Genomic DNA, 24,405 nt, shown 5'->3' on the forward strand with positions numbered 1-24,405 from the left:
GACCTTTAGCTTCCTTTCCTTCTATTTTTTTTAATCTATTTATTTAGAAGATTGTTCCTACACCTGAGATTTGTATAGCTATAGTGTTGATTCTATACTGAGCTACAACTAAAACTGTACAGATATAGAGAATCATCCTGTGCTGCATTACAGTCTATATGGGCATAGATGGTTGCTCCTAAATGTGACCAATTTTACTGGTACAGAAATCGTTTTTTCTTCTTCTCTGACATTCAATTTGCTGCATGTTGCATTGTGCAAAATGTGCTATATAAGTTAACTTTGGTTAGGTTTGTGACTGAGGTTGATTGGATAGATTCTCATGATTGTTTGAAGTGATCTACTTCAAAGACACTGTTCATATTCCCATGTAGTCATTATTTTTTTTTCTCCACAATATTCACTTGAGCAATACAAGCGCAGGCTTTTCTCTCTCTATTCATTTCTGTATAAAGTCCATAAAGAAGGACAGTGAGAAAGTGGTGAAAGTTCACTACTCAGTCATAATGGATGATCTCTCCCTTTTCATTTGCTCTAACCACATGTCACACTTTCCCACAGAAACAAGTGTAATCACGGCTAAACTCAACACAACATGAAATGCAAAAAGTTTGGAAAGAACCTGAACAAAAGATATCAAGTGTCTGATGATGCTTAGGGGTTGCAGACATCTGTAAGTCACTACAGAGGAAGAATGTTTGATGACGTGTTAAAAACGAACTCTTGAATTGTATATAACCCAAATCCATCCAAATTCCTTATGGACCATAAACATAAAGGACTGTCTTTTTTTTAACTGTTGGCAGTCTGCAATTTATCCTTATAGTCACCATGTCATTTCACATGCAAAATTTAAGACAAGAAGTGTTGCAAATATGCACAAAATCACTGTAAGAGCCTATAATAGCTATGTGGCCAGTATTTTCATTTGCAGCTATTTTGACTAATTTTCATCAAGGATGACATTCTCATGACATTCAGTGCTCTTTGGCTTACAGAAAAAAAATATTTAAATTATGCGCATTGCTAACAGATGTGTGAGTTTATGCATTGTTATGAATATAATCCCTCTTTTCTGTATATTAAGTTTTCAAACCTTCAATTGATTAGGTACACACACATTCATATACACACACACACACACACACACACACACACGCAGGAAGTTTTTTTTTTTTTTTTTTTTTTTTAAACTGTTGAACCCATAAACCTTTAATTGATTAAGGAAGGCTTTTAAACCTTTAATTGGTTAAGGAAGCTTGACCAAACAATCAAAGAATCAAGAATCAGAGACAGTATTTACCACATAAGTCACCAACATGAAAATAGTCCTACTGATTTGGCCTTCATCACACTCTCTTTTGTTTTCTGGTCTTCTCCCGATGGCGTTCCAGTCAGGAAATCACAGCAGCCCTATCTGACTCATCCTTTACTAAATCGTAAATCAAATAAATCCCCTACTACTGACTTTGACCCCTTCCTCATTTTGCTCTGTTCTCTGGGGCCAAAAGGAGAACATGTGCTCTGGTGGAGGAGCAAAAGGGAAAAGTGTTTAGTTTATTAGATGCTTGAAAGTAAATGCTGAACTTAAACTATTGTGATTATACAATGAAATGGATTCAAACAGAGTCAGTTGGCCATGGAATTATGATTGTAAAGAACAGGGGCCTGTAAACCAACTGTGTGGGCGCTTTCTCAGGATGTTTGCTCTACTCTAAACCTTGTACAGAATATACTTGGAACAAAATGGCAACATGATATCAAAGTAGGAAATGGTACACATTTTATTTGAGACAAACAGGCCTACAAAAGGTGGGAGTATAGAGAAGACAGAAAAGGCAGTTCTTTTGTGAAGAAGAATTTTTTAAACCGAGCAAAATTTTAACTGAAAGCAAGGAAACTGAGGAAAGTGGACAAAATATATCTGATTAAAAAAAAAAAAAAAATCACATGTTAAGTGCAATTTTGTCAATAAACTTGGCCATTTTGACGTCCCGTTTGGACAGTCCCCCACAATCATGTGTAGTCAATGTAATCTGGACCTGTGAGAAATATGGAAAAATTAGCAATGTTAACAATCAATAAAACAACCATAAAGGAAGCAACAAATCCAGAAATCCTTCCAGTCAACAGGCTGACAGTCAGAACAAAGGACGTTCAAGGCTGTTATTTATAGCAGATTGGATTTTAATTTATACCATGTATCATGTCTCACAGGCAGAGCAGCTGTGGAGGCAGAAATCCTCTCACTGTGTTTAGACCTCAGTGGGTGGAGCGAAGGAATCACAAGTGTAGTTGGGTAATTACCCAGCTTGAATGGCAAAGAGGGACCTCTGGTCCAAATATAAACAAGATATATGAATAGAATTCACTTCTTTTTAACTGATGACCATGGCTATCAGACTAACTCAGTGTCTTACTTAGATGGTTATAGTCAAATATGACTAATATGGCACGCAAGACCGGCCGCTGGTTCCACTTTGTTTTGTTCACTGAGTGATACTGAGCTCCAGTTTCTCAGATAAACACTTCCGCCCAGCAAGTGATGGAAAACATTACCATTTGACTACCAAATTTGAGACTCACCACATCTGAGAATATTTCACTGGAGACATTTCAAGTTAAAAATTAAGAACACCATTAGAACGACATCAATCGGCCAATGCCTATTTCTGTAAAGGAGGTGTCTGACAGAATTCATAAAACTGGGCAATAGTTTTTCACAAATGTTTTGCCAGAGAATTTCTAAAACTCTTTATTGTGCATCACAATATGTTTAACTGCATCATATAAACACAACATTCTCAAAAGCATACAGCTTTTATCAGTAAAAATATTACTGTCTTGCTAATACATAATGCTAATTACGGTTCTACTGGGTTCCACAAGCGAAGTGGCCAAAGTGAAAACCACTCCTCCCACATCCCAGGAAGTGGTGTTTCATTTGGTGTTGTTACGAGTGTGTTTCTTAATACTCTGCGTTAGAATCAGAGCGCTCCTTCAGAGCGTGGCAGGGAACAGAATTATTTTGAAATTTACAGATGACAAACCCTTTAGCCAGTACATCAAATAAGGGAACAGAAACATTGTTAGGAGTTATCTGGTCACAGGGTTAGCTAGACATAACTGTGATATTAACCCATTCTGACCTCGTAAATTTATTTAGGCATTGTCAACCTTACACAGTGAACATGATCAACATAACATGATGAACAGACCATTGTTATTGCAAGATGCTGCGTACTGAATAATGTGATACAGACTGCCAAATAACCAAACTGTCAGATTTTGCCATAACATCAGCCATTATGGGGAACATTCATACCGGACTGACTTTACCTACGCAACCTATGCATCCCACTGGAGTTCTGGGCAAGCTACATCCACCAACACTGTGATTGGTCACAAAATGCACTGGTCTGTTGCCCATCCACTTAACAGCGTCGACATACAGTATGCCCTTATCCTATCCTAATCCTAACATTAACCATGTGGGCATGTCTTGCCCAGACCTCTGGTGTGATTCATAATGACACTGTCGTCTGACAGTGGATACTCAAAATTGGACAGTCAGCTACGCTAACCTTACTAAATTTGCAACATTATCTACCTCCTCCCTCACCTCTTGTGTTTTTCACTAAACTTCAGTCTTAAGTTATTTATCCACACAGAAAACTTCTCTGATTGGGTCCATTAAGGCATAACTCAATCAATGAGGTTATTTCTGCCTTAAGAGCCGCTCTGCCTCTGAGAAATGTTTGTATATGCAAAACTTCAATCTGCATATTCATTATAAAGCAAATAGAGCTGTACATAATAGCATATTCTTGGACATAAGGGAGCCAGAGTAGTACTAGAACACAATATAACAGAACCAAACAAAGTACATAATTGCATATAACTTCAATAGAAAATTAGTTATAGGAGAGAACAGAACATATATTTTCTCCAGGGACAACCTCAGTCAGTATGGGATTTATTTTTAAGTGTCTGGTGGAAAGTGCTGTGGGGGCCCAGAGACCTGCAGCACCGTCCTACAGCCACTTTAATAAAGAGTGGATTAGGAGCAGCATTCCTCTCAGAGCAGCCAGGTCCGCCACACAGTAACTCAGCGGCTACAGCCTAATGCTGAGAGATTTTCAGGGACTGGGTTTGTCATATCAACCACTACTTTATTTCTGAAGCAAAGACAAGTGAGAGAGTGTGTGTTATGCATTTGTGTGTGTGTGTGTGTGTTGGCGTGGTGGGAAGGGGAGGGTACAGATATTTGCAGAGCTTTTCACAAGAAAAACGATGGGATTACAGTTTGAAGCTACTGCCTCCCCTCGTCGCGCTGACTAACAGAGTGTGTTTCAGGCGTCTGAGTGGAACAGAGGAGAGCTCTCCAGAGCCCGCCAGGATTGTTTGACACCAAAAATCTGACTTTATCCAGGGCTGATTGATCTCAGTGTGTGTGTAATTTGTTATCAAACCAACCACAGCATCGTAAATATGACAGTTAACTCAAACACGTTACGTTTTAACATTAACACTGTTTGATTCTACAAAGTGTGATTTTAGGTTGTGTGTGCGTGTGTAGTGGATATCAAACCAACCACAGCATTCTAAGTGACTTCTCAAGTATATTGAATGTCACTGCTGGTACTGGGGCTGGCTACTGAGAACTGGTTCCAAATTTACAAGAACCAGGATATCACTGAGAAAAGCATCTTTCAATTGTGCTTATAGGCTGTTGCAACAAATTTGGTCCTGCAGGTTTGCCGTAGAAGGAACCGCTGTGTGGGTCATGCACCTTCATGGTATAGGCGTATAGAGCGAAGGAGTTCTCCATATCAGCTGGTACTGAAGGTGCTAAAACTGAGATAAACAGAGGTGACAACAGGCTGCTCTTCAGTGCTGCTACACATATCAGGAACAGGAGAAAGCAGCCACTTGCTAAAGGTCCACTGCAGCCACACATTATAATCACATTTCCTGCAAGAAAACACATCTACTAGGTCAACAAAACCAGCAATTAGCAAGGCTGCGTATAAATGTCTTACCCCGTGCTCCCATGTATTTGTGTCCAGGCCACAGACCTGTGACTTTTTAATGTGTGCTGGAGAAAACAGCACCGCCTTTCCAAATCTTTTAGCTTCAGTTGCTCCACTGCTCGGTGGCTGTACTGAGCTAACGCTAACGGCCTAAATACACCAGGCACGGAGGCGGCTCGACATGGCTGCTGCAGCAGAACACGTCTATTATAATCAGCTGAGGCTTAACAGTCAAACAAAAAGCTATGAAATTGTTTCTCTACTGTGGGTCATTAAAAGGGACAAGCAAATTCGCTCAATTATTCAATTCTTCATTTTACTTTTAGCCTTTTTAATAACTGAACACAGCAGTGTTTGCACCACCATACAGTGGCGCCTTAGCATAAAACTTTAACTTTCTTGAATGAGAGCTTAATAATCATAATATGCAGCATTCAATAACAAAGATGTAACAATAAGTTCAACGTACAGCCTGTCCTTTATTGTTTTGTAATGGAAATCCCATCCATTTGTTTACATTTGGATCAGTGGTCTCAAATGGTTTTGTCATGTTTGCCACAGCGAACAGGACATCAGTCACATGGCTGAAGTTTCTGAACACAAGTCAAACTTGTTCTGAAACAGGAGGTGACGTCACATCAGCTCCATCTTCTGTTTTGAACTTGACACCTCCAGTGATAGCTTCTAACTGCGTGATTTGCTCATGTAATTTATTTCAGAGAGGAGAAAAAGCACTAAACTGGTTTTCATTTCAATCCAATTTGATTTCTCTTTTTTTTGTACTCAAATAATATGAAAAATATCAGAAGCAGGAGTTGATAAGAACTGGAATCGATAAGCAGCACCGGAATCAGTCCCGGAACCGATAAAATCTAAACGATACCCAGACCTAGCTGTTGGTGCCTCCGGTGATTTTGGCTATAACCTAAAGAAAGTTATTACCTTATTATAAACATTGAACCATTCTGGATGATGATTCATCTTCTCTGCTTGCAGAGCCACGCGGGACATGAAGCCAAAAGCCTGGATAGGGGAGAAACAATCAGTTTTCAGTCTAAATCAATTCAGGGAGTCTGTTGACTTTCTGGAACCACTGAAAAAGAGACTGTTTTCCCATAAAAAGGCTTCTATATGCAATTTATAAAGAAATTAGCAAGGACAAACACTCCACAAGTAAACAAATCAACAATTTAAATAACTGAAAATTAAGTGAGTTCATAGAAACCCTGCCTGAGATAAAACAGACTCTCAAACTATGCAAGATTACCCTTGCAAATGAGGTTTTAAATCTCAACGGGAACTTTTCCCAGTTAAATTAAAACAAACAAACAAACAAAAAAAAAAGATTTAAGATACTTAATCCTTAATACTTAATGATCACAATAAATTTCACTGTAACAACAAAGTGTTGAATGTATTTGCTAGTAAAGACTGATATTCACCAATTAATTGATGACAATAAAAGGCTGAACATTCAGTAAATCTGCGGTTTCAGACCTTTACCTGTTGAAACCCACAGAATAAGGAGCAATACTGCCATCTGAGTTGCACAGAGACACAGCATTCCTGTGCCTATAGAAAACCCCCATCAATGTATGAGTGTATGTGTGTGCATACTCACACACACACACACACACACACACACACGCCTGGACCAGCAAGTATGCTTGCACATGCACACGCACAGACAAACATACACACTCTTCATACTTCTAGTTCGGCATGTGTTTCTCTCCAATCACAGTCCATCCAGGGAGTGATTACGGTTACTCTAATTATCTACAAAGAGGAGAGTGAAATCCCTCGTCATGCCCACAGTGAAGAAAAAAAGAATCAGGTAGACCTATTTCAGAGCAATTTCCCACTGCAATCTCAATTAAGCCCCTAAATACTTCCTCCCTGCCTAATTAAATCAACTGAAACGCCATTGTTTACATCAGCAATCGCTGCAGTCCCGTCCACCACCTGACATGACGAAACAGAATTACTTGTGCAGAGGAAATTGGGATTGGCCCTTTTACAGCGTTGTAACCAATTTTGGAGACGTCCTGTTCGCTGTCCATGCAGTGTGTTGAGTGTAACACGATCAGCAGCTTGATCAAATTGGTTATCAAGGAAACCGTCTCCTGATCAATTTAAGTAATTGGCATATTCCTGCAACTTGACCCACTGGCACCAATTTGGAGACTGAGGCAGTCTGCTTTTTCTCAGCTCTCATTGGCTCTAATGGAGATGGTTAAGCAGTCTGTCATGTCAGGTGTTGTCCAAACATGTTCTTTCTCTCTCTCTCTCTCTCTCTCTCTCTCTCTCTCTATCTCTCTGGGCTGAGCTCAGGCTAATCTGCTGCCAAGGAGCACTGACTGACAGGTAAAAGGATTGTGCATGAGCACTGCTGAAGACTGAGTTCCTACACATTTTCCCCATTTCGAAACCTCATGATTTCCCCTCAACCCTTAAAGGGGCAATAAACGAGACTTTTATTGCCACATAGTGCAAAATGACCATAAAATATTATCTGTGGTGGGACAACAAGGTTATTGGTCAATACCAATATCCCAGTGTTTACTTCACCATGTGTTGCGATTTCTGGATTTCCAAACTTAGTTTCCAGCCTGTTTTGGTAAACACACTAGCTATGTTTAGCTGGCTAGCAAGACAAAGGATACAAAGGTGAGGTTTCAACAATGTGCAGCACCTGTTATTACGTTCAAAATTTTCCATCCATATTTATCTTGCTTGTTTAATTTCAATTTGTGTAACCTATATTTACAAGAATTTATTAGGAGCCAGCATTCTATCTAATGACATAAAATAAAACAGAAAAGCAATTTCCGTAGACTTATGTGAGAATCCCATTCATTCAAATTCAGAGACCACTAATCAGTGCTGCCTTGGGTTCGTTACCCCACTTTTGGGGACAAAAATGTATCCAGTCTTTTGTTTTAGACAAGGATCTGGCTACAAAAAATTATGTACGAGATAAGTCCTGTCAGTGCAGTAATTCATACTTTATACACCAACAGAGTTGACTGAATGTCAAAACAGATTACTTAATGCTTCACTTTACATTAATTGTTTAACAAGATCTTAGGTTTTTGGTCAGTGCTTCAAAATTATTATATTGCTGACAACGGCTATAACAGACTGCCAACTACAGCTGGTCTACAACTTAAAAAATGCATAGTCATGTGTATACTGGGACTGAGGAACAATATGTTTCCATACTTTGAGATTTTGCAAAGAAGGGAACTTTCATCCAAAGCAGAGCTAGGCCACAGCAATTCAGTTTCAATTCGTGGAGTGCATTTTTTTTTTTTTTTTTTTTTTTTCAAAAATCAAGTCATTGCATGGAGACTTTGTCATTTTCAACCCATTAGAAATGATTGAGAACAAATGTTGTATCATTATCCAAAGAATTGTGGTTTTGATTTTCATTATTTATTTTCATGATGAATTGATTGAATTGACAGTGAATCGGCCCCCGCCCTAGCCTATACTTTTTATCCAAACTTAAAAGAGCTGAACACAGAAACTGCAGGACACACTGTAATTACGAAGAGAATGTCACATTCACCATTTTAGTGTATACAACCTCAAAATTATGTGTCACCACTTAAACCTCATAGATGTGTAAATGAACTGCAGGAGTACAATGCAATTTGGTGGAGAGGGGAATGTGAAACAGAAGACGACAATGTCAGCCTGTATGGAATAGAAACCATGAGAAAGATGCTTCGTGTCCCAGGGATGTGCTCGGCAACACAAAAAATGGGTGTAAAAAGCAGGAAAGTGTTAATCTCCTTGCAGAAATGAACCGGCGTTGTGTATCCAAAAACCTGAAATCCTGAAAAGACCTGGAAAATTGTGTCCTACATCGGCCCTCTCTCGAAGGTGATGCTCCCTTGGGGGCTGTAAGGAGAGTAGCAGGACACAATACTGGTGGAGCGGTGGAGCTGCGCTTGTCTGTCACCCGGAGGTCACCTCAATACCCTCCACTTGGGCCAGACAAGAAAATAAAACCGACCCTCAACTCCCAGCTGACACCTAATGTCAACAGAGGTCAAGGACTCTCCCTCTCAGACCGCTTTGTTTGCCCTGTTGCATTGTATGGGCCACACTTCTCAAGCCGACAGGTCAGCCAGCGAGGCAGTTATCCATCCTCGCAGCCAGCCAGCCCAACAAGCTGTAGCTGTCAGAGTCAGATAATTTGACATGACATTTTGCAGACCCCCATCTAAAATAATCAGAAACACCCGGCGGCAGACCCCCGCTGTGCCCCTTTCCCAACGCACCCATTTTTTGAGGGGCCATTTTGGTGCTATTACGGCATGATTGTCATATAACACTGGATGAGACAATTTGACGTCGGAGCGGAGCGGAGCGGTGTTCTCCCTTTCGTTGCGGCCGAGGGCTGGAATACAGGCCTCAGTTTCAAACACATGTCTGTTATTTACAGATCGGTTTTCCACCGCCGTGCGGTCCAGAGGCTTAGGAACGCCTGCTCTGCCTTGCCAGGACTAAGTGCATGCAGATTGTGTCTACACTTACTAGCCTCTGACAGAAACGCACACACACACAGAAAACGCATGTGCGAACACACACATGCACACCTCGTCAGCATCCACCCAAGTACGCACCTACACACACACACACACACACATACATAAAGAGGCGCATTCTCTTTCTTCAACCGCTCTCCTACATTACACGGCACCATGACTACCCGATGATTATCCTGCGAGCCCCATCATCACCAGCATCAGCGTCAGCCCCCAGGAAAACCTTCGCTCCTCCACAGTGAAAGGAAAACGCTGTGAATTGTACAGTGGTGGTGGTGGTGATGATGATGATGATGATGATGACGACCACACCTCTTATGTCTCATTTCTACTCTTTCCCAAACAACACTTCAGACGCTTCCAGTTGGTCAGAGGTGGCTTCCCTGAGTTGCCAGGAAACCTAAAGCAAACTATCAAGTAATTCACAAGTGGAGCTGCCAAGTGCTGAACTTCTTTCATGAAGCAGCATGAGCTTTGCTGAGGATGTGCAACATTGCTGGTATTAATCTTCTCGAATTCATGTCTACACAGCAGAGAAGAACTTCAATTTGACACCCTCACAAAGGTAATGTTCGCTGTGCCACCCTGTGAACCAGCATAGACTGACTAATATCACATGAAGTAAATGCTCATGAGCATCGACGCCTATTTATGTAAAGAGTGTCATGTAATGCTCAAGCATGGCGTTAAGGTCAACTTATGCAAACCCCTCATTAACTACAGAGTTAGCAGCCAGGGCTTACAAGACATTGGGCTCGTCAAAAGACAGCAGACGTCAGGGCCATCTTGGCTTACCCCAAGACTGATAGCAAGATTATCTAACCACCTCCGCTTGGGCGCCACACCTCGCGGCTTCCCTGCAGCCATTTTCACGAGATGAGATCAATGCGGGATGCCTCCAGTTCCCAGGGAAAGTTCCTTTTTGGAGACGGAGGTGGGAACCGAACACCACTGAGCCGATTAACCGGCCTCTCACTCAGAGTAAAAGATATGGCGTGACTGCATGTGCAGGGGTGAGTGGGTGTGGATGTGTGTGTACACTGGGGTTAAACCGATATGGAGCTTCGAAGGCCCCTATGTTTAGACTGAAGTCATCAGCAGACAATATTTAAAGCTGATATTCAGCATCTTTAAATTGACAATTTTGATGTCAGTAAATTGAAAGTATTCAGTGCTCTCCCCCGGAATTCTATTCTTGTCAGGGTGGGAAACCTCTGAAACAATGTTTAAACCATAATAAGACACTAAAACCCTCCTCTGAAACCCATAATAATGAAATTCTTTTAGGTTAAACAGCTCCTTAAGGCAGGGTGACCCACGACATCTGTTTAATGGTACGAAATCTCTGGGATAAAATACTAAGTTTAAATGGGAAAAAAAGTACAAAAAATGGGACTGAGCAGTTCAATGAATAAACAAAAAAGTGAAAAGCACAATAAAATTCCAGTGCAGGTCAACAGGCATATTTTTCTATCTGCAGTCAGGGAGGCCATAACTGGTGGACGTCATGATCGGCAAACTGATACATCAGTCTAACCCTAATTGAGTCATACTGTGTGTGTGTGTGTGTGTGTGTGTGTGTGTGGAGCAGAGAGGAGATGGCCTTGAGAGTTTGGTTTATCCAAGGGGCTCAGTTTTAGTTGTAGGGCAACTTATTCAATACAAGTAGAGCAAGGCCCATAACGAGAGGGAGAGGCTTGAGAGGAGATTTGGTGGAGAGAGCGCCTGACAGAATATAAAAAGGGGGATCAGGCTGCTAGAATGGACCTGAGGGAGCGAAGGTAACTATCTGAGCAGAGCACTTACACGGCCCGTTCTCCTCAGGAGTCGCAGCAGCTGCCTCAGTCTCAAAATTGGAACTTAAGTCCAGAAGCTGTGTAAAAACACTATCTATATCCGCCGCTTGTAATGTGGCTCTGCTCTATAGCAAACCACAAGTTAGGCATGTTGTGTGTCTCAAGTTTGTGACATATTCATGACTTTTGTGCATTTTTTTATACAAGTTGTGCTATTTTGCTATTTTACTCACTGTGTGGTAAGCGCTGTTTTCTCTAAGAACACATTTGGACCTTGGATAGACATTTATATGACGGCCTGCATCAACGTTACACTGCTGTTACTTGCATTGTTTTGTGAAATCGGGAAATAAATATCCTTCTTATGGCAGTTGATGTAAGTTCTTACCATGCATCCAATATAACAATATAATATGATAGTGGAAATTTTGTGCACGTGTGAACAGACATTGACACTGGTTACCTTGTGCATGTCATTGTCCATTGAAGACATGCTAGTCTGTGATGCTTTTCTATACTGAATTTCAATAAATTTCAACAAACTATTTTATTCACTGCTTTCATATACATTTGCAGTGAAGTGAGGTTAGGAAGAAGGTTCCAACCTGCAAAAACCAACTTGGACCGCTTTCAAATGCACAGCACAAGGTGGACAAAATGAATATTCCCATTCAAAATAACATTAATGAATGCCATTTGCCCCGTATATTTAAGATAGCTGCCATTTATTGTTTGATAAAGTCATGGAAATGTGGTACATGAAGTCAATATGACTGATTCTCTAACAGAAAAATAGAAATGCTATTTCTCTGCAAGATCTGAGTCAAACATGTAATTGCGATGACAAACTCTAGGGTGGCCAAATGAGCTGTACCACTGGAGAGTACGGTGATATCCCATGAGGTTCTATAATTATTTATCTACGTTCAGTGGCTCAGATATTCGGAGGACAAGTGCTAACTCTAGCTTCACTAAACTAAATAAGTAAATAGATAACACAGTTGGCATGGTGTCCCCTGATGTCGCCTATCGGCATGCAGACAGTTAATCACTTAAGTACTCGGTCATGTTCCTCCTGCTTTGCCTGGATAAAAGCAGTCCCATGTACAACAGATGATGGTTACCAGGGTGAAAGTAACTCCTCATTCAGTTCAGGAATGGTTTGTTCACTTTGCAAGAGAAACTGAAGATAATAACCGTCAGAAAATTTCTAAATCTGATTTTTTTTTTTTTTCATCCTGAAAGCAGCTTTTGAGTAGATCTTTTTTCCGTTGCTGGATGAATTGAATGTTTGTGGGGAAAGATGGAATGCCATCGTTGTCAACCTCAGCTAACATAACAAAACAGTTGAGTATGTACAGCTCACCTCTCCTATACATACAGCATCTTAAGTCTAGCCGTTTCAGTCGTGTCACATGAATGTTTCCACTTCATCCACCAAAATGTAAACCAGATGGTCATCTATAAACACACATAACATAAAGTTCTATGCATAAACAACATCAATGATTTTTGAATCCAATGTATCAATGACTGCAACTTAAAAACATGCACGATTCCAACCAAAATTTACAGTATAAAAGAAAGACTTGGTCCTGTAACACACAGATGTTTCCACATGTGATTGCATGGATTCTCATCAACCAAAGCGACTCCAGAAAGAGGATTTCACCTCTCAAACCCGATTAGATATTACCGGACTTGACGAGGAAAATAACTCACATTTACTTCTCAGACTACTGCCAATGACAACACATTGTGTACCCACATGCCACATCGAAATTACTGAGCTGGTTACAACAGCATCACAACACTTTCCACTTGCCGTAATCAAAGAAAAATAAACTCGAAAAAGCGGGTCCAGCTGTCATGTTCTCTTTTAGTTAATTTGCAGCTATGAGTGGCATGGTGCCTTGTGTACTCAACTCCACTGCTCTCTTTGCCACTGTGGTTTTGCACAGCGATGGGTACAGCTCTACCGCCCCCTAGAGGCCAGAAGGGAAAGTGTACCAACTCACAGAGAGGGGATTTGTTATTCTCATTATAAACTCCTGGAGATCTGATTTCCTCAAGTCCATCACTCGCAGATAAGTGGCGAATGGAAATCAGCCAGCATGTCGCTCCTCATCTCCGTTCCCCTTCTGGTAAAAGCTCTTAAAGGACAGCCATGAAAAACGAGCTACAAAGTTTGTGGAAATGCAGAGGAGAAATAGAGGGTGGTTGGAGAGTGAATAAAGAGAGAAAGAAGGAGAGACAGACAGAAACACAGACAGACACAGACAGAGAGAGTTGCCAACATGTCAAATTGGAACAACATGAGCTCATTCCCCAATAACATGGGGCACAAACTGGGAGTGGGAGACAGAGGGAGACAGACAGACAGATGGGAAGGGGAGAGTGGCAAGAACAAAAAAAGGAAGAAAAGCACATCTACCAGAAGGAATGATGGGGTTGTTAGTGGTTTGTGAACCAGATGAAACATTTTAACCAATTTGATTGTTTGTGAAAGAAATCATTCTGATTGAAACCTAAATTGCTGCCAACTGGCAGCCTGGTGTGCTTCAGGGTAATGCGGCCTGACGTGTTGGAGTAAGAGGAGAGGCTTTAGAGCCAGCAGGAGCAGATGGGGGAGGTCAGCACTCGCCCCACGACTTCAAACACAGGGAAGTGTAAAAACAGACTGCGTTAGGGGCTAAAACAACTAACGACGGGATTAGAGGAAGTCCGCTAAGTGGCCTTGAGATGCTGCAGTTTACCTCACCAAACACAGAGCTGAGGGGATGCAGGAGACTACCTACCAGCGCTGGGCCAAACAGTATCAGCGAAAAAATCTTAGTGTTCGTTCTATCCGACCTGGATTATAAGACTGGTGCAGACTGCCACATAGGACAGGGGTTTTCACAGTTTTTCATGTCACCAACCCCTCTGATCTTGCCCTGGAGACGCTGATATGAAAAAATATTTTGTGTTACATATTAAAATATTCAAATGTCACACCTGAAAACTGAAATAGATAAAAGTGGAGAGGTAAAAATATGTTCAATTACCCATACATTTTTGCACCACAATGCCATGTGAATAAAATTTTAGTAAAATTAAACTATCCCTGATTTTGCCCAAAAATGTTATGAGGTTCTTGAGGGCCTTCCAGGGGGTCAAAATGGGCTCCTGGCCTCAACTTTGAAAATCACTGGCACAGGACGCAATGAGAGCCTTATTGTATGGTCAAGAGAGAGTGTTTGTGAATTAATTTTTTTGTGAATTATTTTTTCTTTTATATGAACAGGTTTTCCAAACACTACCTGAATTATTCTGGTGGAGGGGAAAAAAGCAATCTGGTACTAATGTTAAAATATGCATTAAACACTGTTTCTAATAATATTTAAAGCTTGTTGCATAACATGGAGTGAGTAGATCCTGAAGAATGCACACAGTGCTCAAAGATAAGACAAAAAGTAATTTCAGAAAGGTGCACAAAAATGTTTTGCACCTGCTTTTCATTTCAGGTGATCTAAATAAAAGGTGTCTTGTGTTCAACTGCATAAACATTATGTAAAAACTCAAATATTTTATTACATCTTCCTAAGTGACACAATTTTACAGGCCAACCCATCACAGTATCTAGAGAATACACACACATTTTCTGTCAACTGGCATTAATTACATGGAGCATCAACCTCAACAGTGACTGACATTTTCTAAATTGTCTTGATGTGATAAACCACACTCATCTTGTACTATTTGACACCAGTATTTGATAAAAACATGTATCACATGGATTGACACTGCTTATTGTGGCTTGTAATCTACACCTAATCCAAGGTTTTCCATGCAATTTGACCAGGAATCTGTCCTATTTATAACCCTGTGCATGCTCACATCCAAAGAAAACAATGAATGTGAAAAATTGTTTCTCACACATGCAGAAAAACCTTACATGGTGAACGATGTTTCCCCAACGAGGCAGGAACCAAAATACAGGAACCGAATACAACCACAGAAAAAGCAGGGACACCCTGTCCCCTGCTACACCCCCAGCTACACCTGCAAGCAATCAGCATATAAACACAGATGAATTTGTGTGTTTCTGACTGTGCGTCTGGTGGTCTACATCCTGATCCCCATCAGACAAATCTGCAGTCTGCGCACTCCAGCCCCCTGAAGACCTGAGCAGGACCACAGGCGCGCAGATCGCAACTGGTATGAAACCAAGCTTTGTCTCTTTCTGTCTGTAAAATGATTAAATTAATAAAAATAACGTCTCATTGTATGTGTCTGTGTCTGAATCAAATACATGCAGGCCTGACTGACTTTTTCAAACCACAACCAACAATAGAACTGAAATGGCATCTTTCATTGTTGTCAATATGACAAAATCTGAACACTATTTAGTGGGGAAATTAAAACCAGCCCCAATGTGTGTGTGTGTGTCCTCCTTTTTGAAGACTTACTCCCCCACTTTCCTATCAGGTCGGTGAATAAAATAAATACAGCTTCTGTGTTAAATGACAGTCTGCTTTGCTTTCTATCAAAGACACAGACAGGCCGGCAGGCAGAGAACCACAAACACACAGTCACCTCTTTAAGCCTAACCTTCAAGACCGGTGTTCTTGCCTTCAAACTCAAATTGTGCTGTTGATAAAGCACCTTAGTTGATGAGTGTGGGTGCATCCTGCTGGTCAAAAATGAGCTCTGACTAACAGGTTAACAAGGTTAACAACCAATCACACACCGGAACGTGTAAACTGTGAGCGGTGCTGAACATGTTGGACAGGCATCTCAACCAGGATGCTGGCACATGAAGGCTAACATGATCTGTGAAGAAAGAGTGAAGGCTTCTTGAAGATTGTTGCTTATTTGAGTTGACTAAAGCAACGGCAGCAGGTCTCCACCAAGCAAACGAGGAAACGAGTGTAACGAGTGTAGTTTGGAAAAAGATGCAGAGTGCAGTCCACTGCATAGGTAGCTTAAGTGTTTGTTCACTGCCTGTAGGTATTTTGACTAGAACTCTGTCTTTTCACGTTTCAGTCGCCTCGCAGATTAAAACACTGAAAAACATTCCTGCTCACTGAAAAATTATTTGCCTTTTCCAGGACATTTTTTTCTTCTTCAGTTACACATATCACGATTTGTCAAAGCTGATTATGTTAAAATAAATCACATATCACAAAACGGTCTGTCGTGATCCCACCGTTATCAAGGGTAAAACATCCTGATAGTATCATATCACAATTCCTAACCCTAAGTTTCATTATACAAAATCATTATATTGTCAAAAGTCCCTGCATCATCTAACTTGCACTTGTCACAACAGAGCAATTACACTACATAAACTCAAATGAATAAATCATCCATTTACTCCAATTCTATTTGTGTTACATTCACACATTGAGAAGGAATGTGGCATGTATGCTGGCAATGGGAAATGTGGAAAAAGAAATACAACTAATAATATTCACCATAATTCTTGCTGTGATGTACCAATAATTACTTTCAAACAATTTCAATCTAGACTCCAGACTAATTTTGAAACCACAAGGAGTAAGCGGAGGTAGTCTGAGGAAGCAGATGGGGTTTCTTTTTACCCTCACCACTACATGCCTTGCTTTAACCGCTACTCTTATCTCAATTTAATCTTCACCCTGAATGAAAGTCATAACCTTCAAACCTTAAACCTTACCTGAACCTAAACATAACCTTTTTAAAAACCTAACAGGAAGTTTAGTTTTGAGACTAAACCAGCTTAAGCCTTTTGGTGAAGTAAGTGACAAATTGCTTATCAACACACACACCTGATTAAAGGTTTTGAAATGAAGCTCTTTGTAGATGGCGTCACGGTCCTCTACCTCCACCCAGCCAGTGGCCCTCAGCTCCATCAGCAGCTGCTCTCTGTCTGCCGCTGACAGCCAATGGGAGTCTGAGGCCTGTAGACAGACAGACACACACACACACACACACACACAACTTCTTGTCCCATTTTTTTTTTTTTTACACTGGAATATGTGATTATCCTGTGTTTATTTACTTTATCAGTCTGCTGTGGACTAGAGACTTCAGCAGGTGTTTACACCATGTTTGATATGATTGGTGTTCAGCTGGCAGAACAGGCAGGTGATCCGCAAATCTAAAAATAGTGCATCACAATTTAACAGTACCTTTGAGGCATATTTTTGTCACAGCTGATGATGTATTTTTCTCATATTTCCTAGCTAAAATCGCTTGAACCCAGACTTCTTGGTTTAGCCATTTTACCCAAAATGACCTTGAAATGGCAGGTCATGTTTCTTGATGGCAGCCATAATAGTGGTAAAACAGTCCTATCTGGGATTTAATTACTAATGCTAATACTTAATTAACTCAAGGATACTGCAAGTGTAGAGGCACTGGTTTTCAATAAAGCTCGCATGCCTCTTTTATTCTACTGTCACCTGTAATGAGCAGGTACCTGAGTGCTATGACTGCTGTGTCCACAAGGTGGCAGTCTGATACTTATAATGGTGTAAATAAGGCACTAGTGGCGTAACAAACGTGAGAGCTTGTTGTTTCAAAGTGGCAACAGTCCCTGATGTTATATTCATGTGCACATTTTAGGTACATAATAACAGAAGCTGGCATAGCCAAACATCTCCTGTGCGGACTAGTCAAGTCACTTCTTGCTGCCAAACTCTGTTAAAAAAAAAAATGTGGCATCTTAATTTTGCCTTTCGTACTATCAAAAGTACAAAACCTAAAATATAACACTGACCTTTCCTAAATTGTTATAAGCCACTGTGTAATTCGGCACACATGTAACCCAGAAAGCAGCAACTTATATCGAAATTTTCAACTTTAAGAAGTGGTATGTAGCATTCAAACTAAAGCCGCGCTGAGGTGAATTTTAGAAGAAGACAGCGCAAATAGCAGGTGAACCGACTATAAACGTTGATATTTTATTGGTGTTTGTGTTTTCTGGTGGATTACACACACGCCGAATCACAGACTGGCTCGTAAAGACTCGATTTCTGGCCTAAGTTTTACTATTTCCTCGTTACACATTTGCTAACAAGCACGCAACTGTGAAAGTATCGGGTTTTTGACTAAAGTTTGGGGCGACCCTCCATGTCCATAGGAGACAGAGCGGCACGTTCCTTTGAATGAGACTACCGTCAGTACACTTGCCCCATAACGGTGTACTGCTGTCGGTCACTTACTTGCAGTGTTAAACCTGCAGCAAAAGATATGATGGTTATGCTAACAGCTCAAAGCCCGTCTCCGCTCACCATTTTAGATGAATTCCTGGAAGTCGGAGGCAGCAGCAGACTGCTCAGGCCGGAGAGACGACGGGGCCATAGGCTGCTCGTCCTGAGAGTAAACATTAACCCAGAGATACCAGCGCTTTGTCGGCCGCCTCTGCTTTCTCTCCGCTTTCACTCTCCTCTGCGAGCTTGCCTCAGCAAAGATTACCATAGCTGTTCAACACACTGCCTGATGGAAAATGCACTAATCCATACACAACCCCCATGTGTCATCTTCATATCGATGAGCTGGAGATGGTTTGGATGTGCATTTGTGAGCATTCAAGTGTGATACATGCAGTAAATAAAATGCTGATGGAAAAGTACTATGTAAAGTACTATACTCCTCCTTACTTCATTTAGTTTTATGAAATTTTAATTCCTCACAGATATAGTTAAAATAAATAACTTGAATTGATTTATAATAGCAATTTATAATGCTTTATATGACTATAAAAGGTGGATAGGCTGTATGCTAATAAAAATGTGGGCTAGTTGAATTTAAGATAGCTTACTCTCCACTATACCCTCATTTTCATGTAACCCTCACTTTTTTTTTTTTTTTTTTTTTTTTTTTAAATCAATACCGCTCTTCTGTACTTTCTACTTAAGGTCTTATAGCTGAAAGGTGATACCTAATAAATGGTATGCAAAAGAAATCTATTTTCAGCACAAAATGAAGTCAAAACTATATTTAGTATCAAATGCAACACACAATCCATGGTCTTAATCCAGTGGTTTTAATTCTTTACAAACTCATTTGCATTGACTGCAAACCATAAAAATGCATTGCAAATCACAGAGAGCATGTTAGCCTCACATAAATTATTTGCAATCAGCCGGCACTTGAAACATGAGCAAATAAACAGCTGTTAGTTTCAGTAACATTAAATCATGTATCAAACAATTATTTACATCCAATTCACTTCAGAGTCTGTGTGTGTTTTCAGTCCTGGTGCTCATGCTCCTGTCCCGGTATGAGCCAGCGGATGCTGTCGGTGCGCAGGATGGCGTACAGAGTGAATCCAGTGATGAAGAGGATGGAGAAGACCAGCAGCCAGTCGATGCTCTTCACCGGGACGCTGGGCAGCGGGCCCAGCCGGTCTGCGTCTGTCACGTTTCTGTCGGGACTCGCTTCAAAACCTGCAGCACAAACAAGGGCCGTTTGTCAGGAAATATAGCGCATAAATACAGTGTTGCATTACATGATGTTAAAGTTTTAAGTTTTATAATTTTTTAGAATTGTCTCAACACACTTCTGCACTCTGCAAGTATTTAAATGTAGAAATACATCTTCAGACAAAAGTACAAATCTTTCTCCTGAACAGCAGTGAGTCCTAAAAACTCAAAATGTAGTTTGATCACATTAGGAGGAGCTGTCTTGACTGTCAAAGGCAGTTTATGTTGCTGGTGGTTCCTAGCATAGCCAAACATCCAAACTGCATGATATGTTCTGTACCTGTCTGGTTGGCTATGAAAGAGGTGAGTGTCTCCAGTGTCCTGTCTGTGTGGTTGAACCGGGCCATGGGTTTGACCCCCTGGAACAACAGGATGTTGGGCACCGCCACAGTCCCAAACCGTGTGGACAGACTGGTGAAAGACAGAAACAGACATAACAGGAGGGCTTAAAGGCAGAATGCATAGGATTTTCCTTAAGAAAAAAAAAAAAAAAAGTATTGACACATACAAAAGTAACCCCTCTCAGTCATGACTTGTGAGCCACTAGCAGTGTGTGTTGGTGTGTGTCTGCAGGGACCCTGCCTTCTGCCTGAATGTTCTCATTCTGCTGAGCTCAGGACTCTTCTGGGCGTCAGCCTTTGGCCAGTGGGTGTGTCGCTCCCAGCCAATCACAGCGCAGCACAGTGCCAGATCGATAGCACAACATCCAATAAGAAGCTATGAAAATTGTGGATTCAGAAAAAAGGAAATCTAGCAAGGCAAAATGCCAAGTGGACAAAGCTGAATCTGGGGAATGCTTTTGCCTGCTGGCGAGCACTAAGGGAGAGGAGGAGGATGATGACACGATGTTTTCTGTTGGACAGGACCCACAAAATTTGACCAGTGGGCCATTTTTTTCCTAGGATTGCAATGTTACATTTTGGGTCATTTGGTCATTTGATTCTGTTGCAATCCTAGGGAAAGAAAACTCGCTGTCAGCGCTTAGCTTAGCCAGGGAGGAGGGGTCAACGTTGAATGTTGAGTTTACAAACTGCAACCAACAAGTCCCTTTGATTCAGCCTTTAACGTAAGTATTTCACAGTATAATTTAGGCTTTTGCAGATTCCCCTTTCTTGTGGAAAACACAATATATCAAGCTTGATGTATGCTGATTGAAAGTATGATTTTCATACTCTCTCTATATCTACTGTAGTTTGCAGAGGCCATAGGGTCATGATGTTCCTATGTTCAAACATGGTTATCCCAACTCTGAACTGGCGCCAGCAAGTCTGGAAAACATGTTACACATGATGTGCACATGATCTCTGTGCACAGGGCATGCTTAATGTCTTTCACATGTGTTTAGGACAACAAAAGTCACCAGATGTTGTTTACCTGATGATATAAGATGAAATCTCACTCTTATCTTTCTCATTCTCATGTTTTCCACACCAGTGTGTAGTGATATAACATCAGCTTGTTGATAAATGCCTGAAACAATCTACATGTGAGAGTCTAACTTCTACTCCGGCCATGACAGAATCATCATTCTTCAAATTCTACCCTTACGCTGATATTGCTCTCAGTTTTAAATACACAGTAAGAAACATTTCCAGTCCCATTTACCTGCTGTGCTGAGAAGCGTCCAGCGCTAGGAAGTGCATGCTGGGAAAAACTCGGGGCAGTGCATTGAAGTGAGGGGCCAGGTTGGCTGAAAACTGGCACCAGGTAGTGAAGAACAAAACCACCGAGCACTCTGTGCTGTTGGCGTTCAGGAACTCCATCAGGTCCTGTGGGACAGAGGCAGGTGTGACAGCTGGGGCAGCAGCTGTGGTGGCAGTAAAGCAGCAGCGGTACATGACATTTAGAGGAGAGGCCACTTTATTTAGAATGGGTGGCTTCAGCGGGGAAACAGTGTTACTGCAACCCCTCGACCACCGAGCCTCTCAGGCCATGAGGCATACCTGTGAGGCGTTGAGGACCTGCACGGTGAATTTGTCTATCCCCGTGGTGTTCCTCTTGTCACAGCTGACCTTGTAAGTCTTGGTGGTCTCTGTTGAATTCTGCTCCTCAGGTGTGATGTGCACCAAGTCCAGAGTCACCTGGGAGCAGAAACCAGCAGGTTTACTGCTGTGGACTCCACTACTCTTTGTTTTTACCAAGTGATCTGACTGATTAAAACTGAAGTCTTAATGTACATGAAGCTAGAATAAATGGGAGTCTAACCAGTACAGCATAGAAATATGGCATCAAAGTATAAAACATAAACCAATAAAACACTACAGAGGTGATTCTCAAGTAGTGGTATCAGCCTATGTTTAAACTGTTAGAAATCCACTTTCCTTTTCCTTCTTGACTACCCAGCTGGTCTTTCTCATCCACTTGCCACTGTGACTGGTGGTGTCAAAAGCTCACCAGCCCTTTCAGCTTTTAATCAGACACTTTTATTGTTAGGAAAGTCCAATCATTAGTTCACTATCTGTTAGAAGGGGTTGTAACGGAAATTTACCAGCCACAGCAAAAATTTCCAAGCATTTCAGTGAAGCTTGCAGTAAATTTCCCACCCGAGCCCATTAATGTTAAGCATTCAAACAACTCGTGCTTCAGCATCACTCCTGGTAGATAACCTGCTCGGATGATTCTGGGCTCTCCTCCAGCGACGCCTCATCAGCAGACAGACTCAGCGTGCCGCACTGTGCATCGTTCTCATCGCATGGCGGCGAGAAGCCTGACTGGAAGTCTTTCACATTCTTGGGGAAGAGGGACTCGATATCAGAGGGATCGATGGGAGTTTCTGTCCCCATCACCGCATCTGCGATCTCAGCTGTCTTGAACTGCCTCTTGGGCAGAGCCTCCAAGTCTTCTGTCTCCACAAACTTGGGGCTGTTCTCGAGGTCGGAGACCGCGTCCTCTGACAGCTTGAACTCTGGCAGCTCATCGCTCTCTGTGGAAGTGGGAATAAAGCCATAAGAGAGAGATGCTGCCAGGCTCTGCCCCTAATGGTGCTTCTTAATGTTGTATGGATGCATTGATTCACGAATATGAAATGTATCAAATAAAGATAAAAACAAGGGAGGAGTTGAAAACTGTTGGTTTACCATCGGGATTCCACTAAGTTACTCATTAAAATGATATTTCAGGAGTATTTAGTAGCCATCTGATTCAAAATTCTTAACTCCATGAAAAAGGTCAAGTCCCAATTAATAATAAGGTGTTAAAATGAAGGGAACATCTTTCCTTGTGCTGAATACCTGCCTTTTGGATTGCAGATATTATCTTGAGATTTAATTTGTTCTTTTTATGGCTAATTTTACGAAAATGTTTTGAAGACATTTAGTTATTTTTATGTCAGCTAACGCAAGTGTCAAGCTCATCCATGTAAACAAAGCCTAGTTATGATACAATAACGTGTTTGCTGAGCTGACAGTTATCTAAAGTGTAATAACCATAGCAGCTGTGTGTTAGGAGTGTGTGCAGTATCGCTGTGGCATTACAGAATCAGTCTCACAGTGTTTGGCTAGCTGTGTGTGTGTTAGCTTACCGTGTGCTGTCACAGGAGACACACTCCAGCTGTCCGACACGTACAGTATGAATATCACCACAAACGCAGGGTGCAGTATATGTAAAAACCCTGTCATAATGTAAAGGGATAAATGGAAATGTAATGGGTTATTTTGTCATGTGAAGCTAGGAAATCATTTTCTTGTCATCATAGGAACGAAACACTCGCCAGCCGTGTCGGAAAGAATAGCGGTGCGCACCGTCAAAACGTCGACTTCCGGGTCAATTATTTCCATGTCGTGTGATATTTTCAAGACATGGCACATTATACCATATGGGAATTATTATTATTATTATTATTATTATTATTATTATTATTATTATTATTTTGTCAAAGTTGAATTTAAATCAGCGAGGACAGTATTAAGGTGTTATAGTCCAATAATTTTAGGCCAAAATTGGGGTCAACCTAGGACAAATTGCAAGAGAAACAAACTCAACTGATTGTGGATCCTCAGTTTGTCCTGAGTGAGGGAAAAAAAGTCCCAAGAAATCCCATTGGTGGAAAGTTTTGAAAATCACCTATTTATGACCACATATTACCAAAAAACACTGTTTTTAACACACAGGGGAAAGGGGTTCAACATTTGACTTTCAGATATCACTATAAAAATTCACAAGATGATTACACACACAAAGACAAGAAAAAAAAGTCAATTACAAGTTCTTTGAATTATTCTGTTTACACATGTATATCACACATTATCTGATTTGATATGCGCTAATAAGGAATATAAGAAATTAATGCCAGAAGAGACATTTAAACAGTGAATTAAAAAGTTACTATATAACAGTAAATTAAAAGGTTACTATATATATAGTAACCTTTTAATTTTAAATTCCTTATTAGCGCATATCAAATCAGATAATATGTGATATGCATGTGTAAACAGAATAATTCAAAGAACTTGTAATTGACTTTTTTTTCTTGTCTTTGTGTGTGTAATCATCTTGTGAATTTTTATAGTGATATCTGAAAGTAAAATTTTGAACCCCTTTCCCCGTGTGTTAAAAACAGTGTTTT

At 40.9% G+C, this 24,405-nt stretch overlaps 2 protein-coding genes across 2 annotated transcripts; both read right to left on the bottom strand.

Annotated features, from left to right (window-relative positions):
- Nucleotides 1–1,766: 1,766 nt before the first annotated feature.
- Nucleotides 1,767–18,867, bottom strand: LOC115371983 (pterin-4-alpha-carbinolamine dehydratase 2). Its single transcript, XM_030069658.1, has 4 exons — nt 18,648–18,867; nt 17,181–17,312; nt 5,976–6,056; nt 1,767–2,042 (listed from the first exon to the last, which is right to left on the bottom strand). Exons 1-4 carry the CDS (start codon nt 18,741–18,743, stop codon nt 1,947–1,949), a joined length of 405 nt encoding a protein of 134 aa, XP_029925518.1. The 5' UTR covers nt 18,744–18,867; the 3' UTR covers nt 1,767–1,946.
- Nucleotides 18,868–19,381: 514 nt separating this feature from the next.
- txndc15 (thioredoxin domain containing 15) lies at nt 19,382–23,570 on the bottom strand. Its single transcript, XM_030069431.1, has 6 exons — nt 23,362–23,570; nt 22,448–22,764; nt 21,785–21,922; nt 21,447–21,610; nt 20,122–20,252; nt 19,382–19,805 (listed from the first exon to the last, which is right to left on the bottom strand). Exons 1-6 carry the CDS (start codon nt 23,456–23,458, stop codon nt 19,609–19,611), a joined length of 1,044 nt encoding a protein of 347 aa, XP_029925291.1. The 5' UTR covers nt 23,459–23,570; the 3' UTR covers nt 19,382–19,608.
- Nucleotides 23,571–24,405: the final 835 nt, after the last annotated feature.

The sequence above is a fragment of the Myripristis murdjan genome, chromosome 14 (assembly GCF_902150065.1).
Source record: "Myripristis murdjan chromosome 14, fMyrMur1.1, whole genome shotgun sequence".
NCBI lineage: Eukaryota > Metazoa > Chordata > Actinopteri > Holocentriformes > Holocentridae > Myripristis > Myripristis murdjan.

Coding starts and splice junctions, on each gene's coding strand:
- LOC115371983 (XM_030069658.1), bottom strand. CDS start 18,743: ATGTTTACTCTCAGGACGAGCAGCCTATGGCCCCGTCGTCTCTCCGGC. Junction 6,057..17,180: donor ATTTCAAAACCTTTAATCAG/GTGTGTGTGTTG, acceptor TCCCCTATCCAG/GCTTTTGGCTTCATGTCCCG. Junction 2,043..5,975: donor GGTTCAATGTTTATAATAAG/GTAATAACTTTC, acceptor TATTTCTCACAG/GTCCAGATTACATTGACTAC.
- txndc15 (XM_030069431.1), bottom strand. CDS start 23,458: ATGACAGGGTTTTTACATATACTGCACCCTGCGTTTGTGGTGATATTC. Junction 21,923..22,447: donor GCCCAGAATCATCCGAGCAG/GTTATCTACCAG, acceptor TTCTGCTCCCAG/GTGACTCTGGACTTGGTGCA. Junction 20,253..21,446: donor GACGCTTCTCAGCACAGCAG/GTAAATGGGACT, acceptor GTCTTTCACCAG/TCTGTCCACACGGTTTGGGA.